Source organism: Chenopodium album, chromosome 2 (genome assembly GCF_948465745.1).
Source record: "Chenopodium album chromosome 2, dcCheAlbu1.1, whole genome shotgun sequence".
In the NCBI taxonomy this organism is placed as follows: domain Eukaryota; kingdom Viridiplantae; phylum Streptophyta; class Magnoliopsida; order Caryophyllales; family Amaranthaceae; genus Chenopodium; species Chenopodium album.
Window position 1 is genome coordinate 71,039,339 of NC_137835.1, and position 5,609 is coordinate 71,044,947.

Sequence of the window (5,609 nt, forward strand, 5' to 3'; positions counted from 1 at the left end):
TTCATTTATTTATTACTCTTCACATTAAATAATCAAATAAATACTCCATTGTTTCATTTTTTCGAGGTTTCTTATACTTTTATTCTCTCTCTCCAGTTTCTTCTTCATCAAGCTCTCATTTCTGAAGGTCTCTTCTGCTGAGTTAACTCGCTCCGAGTTGCTACGTTCACTCGATTATTCGTCGATTTTTGCGACCATTTTTACGGCGATGTGTACGTCGACGAGTACGCCTTCTTCGGGTGGTTTGTGGCGGAGAATCGCGGTTGTTACGACGGCTTTTTCGTTGCTGTTGTTCCTCATTCTACTACTTCATACTGGTACACATTATCAACTTTTTTCTTAAAATTATTGAATCTTCTCTACTTTATTTATCCGAAAATTTTCTTCGTCATTTTTTAACTCAAAAAATTGCGTTAATAATATTATGAATTATCATGATTTTTAGTTTTTGTAATTTTTATGACGTTTGATTTTTTTTTTGTTTGTAAATAATCTGTAAATTTTTTATAAGTGCAGAAGAGAATAATCTGTAGTTGTTTCCTCACAAATTTCATTTTTCAAATAAAATTTCTCCAATTTTTTTTTTTATTAATTTCGAAAAATAACGAAGAAATTTATTTTTGTCGACTGAAGTTACAGCTAGACAACAATGGCGGTCTATAACATTATTATTAATAATATTTTGTTATTATTATTATTATTATTATTTTTATTTACAGGGAAGAAAATCAATATCAATGGTTTTCAAATGAAGAGGTTGATTTCATCCGCCATTAACGACGTTTTTCCATCTCCTCACCGGAAACTTCTAGGTACTTTCTCTCTCTTACAGTCTTACCCTCTGTTAGTGTGTACTTTTTTCGGGGTATATGGCCTGGAAATTGTGTAATGGCGATGTGTAGTGGAAACGCATATGAACAGAGGTAAAGGGGGTGTACTAGTACTATTACTGTTAAGATTGAGTACAATATTATTTTTTTGTCTTTGTTAGAATTTTTGTCACATTCAAATTAATTTTATTTGAGGATGAATTTATGGGTTTATTTTATGTTAACTTGCACCTGGTTGAATTGGATTGGGTTAAATGCTAAAATGCTGTAATTTTTGCTGTTCATATATTCAATTTTGGTATGGTTTTTGAGTGACAAATATTTGGTAGGGGACCACGTGAAGTTTTTTTTTTTTGGTATTTCTGAAATTTGTCATTTCAGGGTAATTTTATTTTAATGGCAAATTTGTTGGATATGCGCATGTTTAGCAATATATGAGTAACTAATTAGGAGTTCTCACTTTGCTTTCAAAAAAAAAAAAAAAAAAAAAAAGGTTAGGAGTCCTCACTAAATTATGATATAACCCACTTTTGAAGTAAACTTGATTTTGTAGAATTTAAGAACTTTAATTGAGTACATTATTCCCTTGTTTCTAAATGTTGTTCTTTACTTTGATGTTGCTAGAGATAGAGGGGAGTAGTTAGACTTTTGATTTGAATTTTGATTTTGTCTTGTGTTTTTGTTAATTGTAGTCAAGTTTAACTGGTTTGATTGTATTAATTGATTGGTTCTTAATTAGATCTTTGTTTTTTGTATATCCATTTAGGCTAGTGTAAATTTGGGCTTTGGGTTTAAGATTAATGACTTGTGATTTTCGATTTGAATTTTAATCTAGTCTTGTATTAATTTGCTAGATTGTACTAATTGATTGGTTCTTAATTGGATATTTGTTTTTTGTATATTCATTTAAGATAGTGTAAATTTGGACTTTGGGTTTAAGATACAATGATTTGTGATTTTCGATTTGAATTTTGATTTTGTCTCGTATTTTTAGTAATTGTAGTCGAGTTTAATTGGTTAGATTGTACTAATTGATTGGTTCTTAATTGGATCTTTGTTTTTTTTTTGGTCCATTTTAAGCTAGTGTAAATTTAGACTTTGGGTTTAAGATACAATGATTTGTATTATTCAGTTTATGTACAAGTTATAGTGGTGGTTAGTCACTTACAATAGTGCAATTGCTCCACTAATTGATACAATTTCTTAGGATCTGGTTAATGTCTGATTTGAATGAGATAGTGTATTTTTTTATTAATTCGATTTCATGCTCCAATTTGAATGACATTATTTCGTTGCTCTAGTTGGTGCTTGGTAAGTTGCCAAAGTTAGTGGTACTATGGAATCTGAATCCATGAATTGGAAATGATTTTAGCAAACCATATATATAGGGGAATAATAATGTTGTGATAAGCAGTCTATAGTTGTCGCACAAAAGATGAACCATAATGTAGGGGACCTTACTAAATTCACTTACTCTATGATGTTTGCTTTTATTTGATTATTTATGCTTGCCCCTGTCCCTTTTCAATAAACTCATTCATACTAAAAAAAAAAGTTAATTTTGTCTCCATAATCCAAATGCATTCTATTTTTTCTATTAACATTAGTATGTTCTTTGCTTAAATGGGTGTTGTTTTTCTGCTTAAAAGTTTATTACATTCTTACTATTTTTTGACCCCGTGTTTTTGTTTCTAAATTTGGGCAGCACCGAGCGTTGAGCCAACCCGGTTTTGGGATGATACCAACAAGTGCTCTGAGTCTGACCTTTCCGTTGGCCAAATACCCAGTGCACCATTGCCCTCGGGTATACCCACTTACACTGTTGAGATCGTGAATGTGTGCTCCTCTGGATGTGACATCGCCCACATTCATCTCCGTTGTGGTTGGTTCAGCTCTGCCTTCCCCGTCGACCCATCTCTCTTCAGGCGTATTCGTTTTGATGATTGTGTCGTCAATGCTGGCAGAATTCTAGGGAATGGGGAGTCGTTTACCTTCCAGTATGCCAATACCTACAGCTACCCTCTTTCTATTTCATCCATGAGTTGCTTATAGATAATTAGATACTCAATAGCAATTAGTCTTTTTTTTTTTCTTGCCTAACGGAGTAGTACCTAATGTTGTCTACAATTAGGCTTGGCTTAGGCTAACTAAAGAACACCCAGCAATTATATGAAGCAACGAAGCCATAGTTGTGACTCGCAAGCTCGTGCCTTATATAATTGTTGGGTGTTGATTTGCCTTATTCCTTGGGTAGTTTTTCATATAATTCTTGGTATACATGAGGCTTAGAGAGAATTAGTATTGATTTTGGTAGGGAATTTCGTGATGTAATTAGTCTTAAAGTTCAAGTCTCTACCTTGGGCAATTTTTTGTGGGGGGTATATATAGATGTATATACGAGTAATCTCGTAGTGCAGTTTTTGCTAGTACGTTTTTTTTTACACTAAAAGCCTAAAAGGTAAAAAATATCATTTGTTCACATTGTTGATGTCCTACTCGTACATTGTATTAGAATTTTTTTTTGTTTTCATTACCCATGCTGTATCTTGACTAGTTTTCGGACTTGGTTGTGTTGTTTGATTTCTTTAGTTATAAACCCGAGTTAAGACATAAATTTTGATACGTAAAGGCACAATGATAGTGTAGACTATAGACCGGTTACACTATAATTACCCAAGACGGCCCTGTGCCCTTTTTTTTTTTAGGATAAAAAAAACGCCTAATAAGGCTGTGGACTTGAACCCAACATAATCAGCCAAAATCGGGACGTGTCGGACCACGGTTGATTAGGCTATGTAAGGAATGAACCAAAGAGGCTTATGTAATTCCATTTGTTATGAGAAAATACCAAATTCCTGTAGTTAAGTTTAGTGGTAGTAAATGGCAGAGAGAGGATGAAGGTAAAAACAAAAGACAATAAATAGTGGACAATGGACATAACCTGAGGGCTGAGGCAAAGAAGCCCTGATAAAACTAGCGGTCCCTAGACCCTGAGTAGGGTGTTTGGTTTGGTTAGAGTTGAGTAAAGAAAAGGAAAAGCTTTATCTGTGATAGCAATGGGTTGATAGCGAAAAAGAGGAAAGTATGAGGCAGGGGACATTGGGGCAAGTGTGGTGGATTAACCATAACCAGTGTTTAATAGCCGCCAGTAGCAGTAAGCAGTCAGCAGTGGGATGGACGGTCATCTCCACCTTTTGTATTTGTCTCTCACTGTCACCTCCGTTTGACCACCCTTTCTCTTACTGTCACACTCTCCCTACGGTAGTACGGTCTACACTACTTTTAATAAAAAAATGTTCAAATAAAATTAAGTTTTTGGTATTTTAACAATTTTTACTCTATCTATTTCAAAATTCATTACTCCTTCCATGTTTATATACTTGATGTTATTTTACGATCGTATTTTATAATTTTACTAGTTTAGAGCCCGTGTTGTGTACCGTTACTATTAAAACTATCATTAATCATTTTGACTTAACAAAACATTTTTATATCACTAATTATAGTTTTATGAAGATAATTGTATAACTTCGTGTGCAAAGCACACTCAAAAGTGTTTCGTTCGATAATAATTGAATGAACAATATTTATTAGAAAAAGTAAATAATAATCTTGAGTATACATATTACCTACTATGAGAGGGCCTGTACTGCATCTGTGAGGGGGAGTGATAGAGTATAAATCATATTCCTTGGCCTCAACCATCAGTTTGAGCTTTTGGTTGAATTGGTCCTCTAACATGGTATCGGAGCCAGCGTGATACAAAGGTCACAGCTTCAAATCTCATCCACCCCTCTTTCAAAGTGGAATTAATTTGCGCCGGGTATGAGAGGGCATGTGTTGCATCCACATTTCAAGCCCAAAGGGCCTTTCATGTGAGGGGGAGTGATAGAGTATAAAACATATTCCTGGGTCTCAACCATCAGCTTAAGCTTTTGGTTGAGTTGGTCTTTTATTTTATAGTGTCTCCCCAAAAACCAAATCCATAGATGAGTACTTTTCACGTCATTGAATATCGAATGAGGTAAAATGTTCAAGAGTCTCGTGAGTTCTTATGTTTTCTAAAATGTTTTAATAAAAATAATTCATTTTGTTTTCGAAAATCATTCATTTCGTATTCTATTTATGGAAAACGTCCAATCCACTTTATTTTGGTCCATAATATGGGTTCAATAATTGTGTAGTTAAATAGGGTTTGAAAAGAGCTTTCCAACAATATGTTATAAGCTCAATTCTGAGTTATGACGAGGAAGATTTGGCCAAAATACTAAACTGGGTCTGAAATGAGTTTTATATACGGCCCAATGATCATGTGGAGGGTCCATTAGTTAAAATTGTATTCCTAAAGTCATTAGGATTTATCTTAAACTTCTAGAATCTTTTAGAAAGTTATTTTAAGTTTTAAAGGGATTAGCATCTATATATATATATATATATATATATATATAAAAGTTTTGTGCCCCGTGCAATGGCCGGGTTTTTTTTATGGACTTTTAAGATAAAAATATATTATGATTCAATTTAATTGAAAATAGAATTCTAAATTAATTTTTTTTTGCTACAAAGTCTATCTATATTTATCCAACGTGGTACGACCCTTGGTGCGTGAAAAATTAAAACACTAAATGATGTTGTCTTGTGGCCTTATTATAAGTTTATTATTTGGTATTTTATCGAAAATAAAACTCTAAATTAACCTTTTATCTTATGAAGTCTATCCAAATATATCCAAGGTGGTGCGACACTTGGCGATTTTTATGTATGAAGTCTATTAAAATC

The 5,609-nt window shown here is 33.2% G+C and overlaps 1 protein-coding gene across 1 annotated transcript; it reads left to right on the forward strand.

Moving 5' to 3' along the window:
• The first annotated feature begins 208 nt into the window (after positions 1 to 208).
• Positions 209 to 2,930, forward strand: LOC145586941 (TPD1 protein homolog 1-like). Its single transcript, XM_081643920.1, has 3 exons — positions 209 to 317; positions 720 to 812; positions 2,536 to 2,930. The coding sequence occupies exons 1-3, from the start codon at positions 209 to 211 to the stop codon at positions 2,880 to 2,882; spliced, it is 549 nt and encodes a 182-aa protein (XP_081500046.1). The 3' UTR covers positions 2,883 to 2,930.
• The last annotated feature ends 2,679 nt before the right edge of the window (positions 2,931 to 5,609 follow it).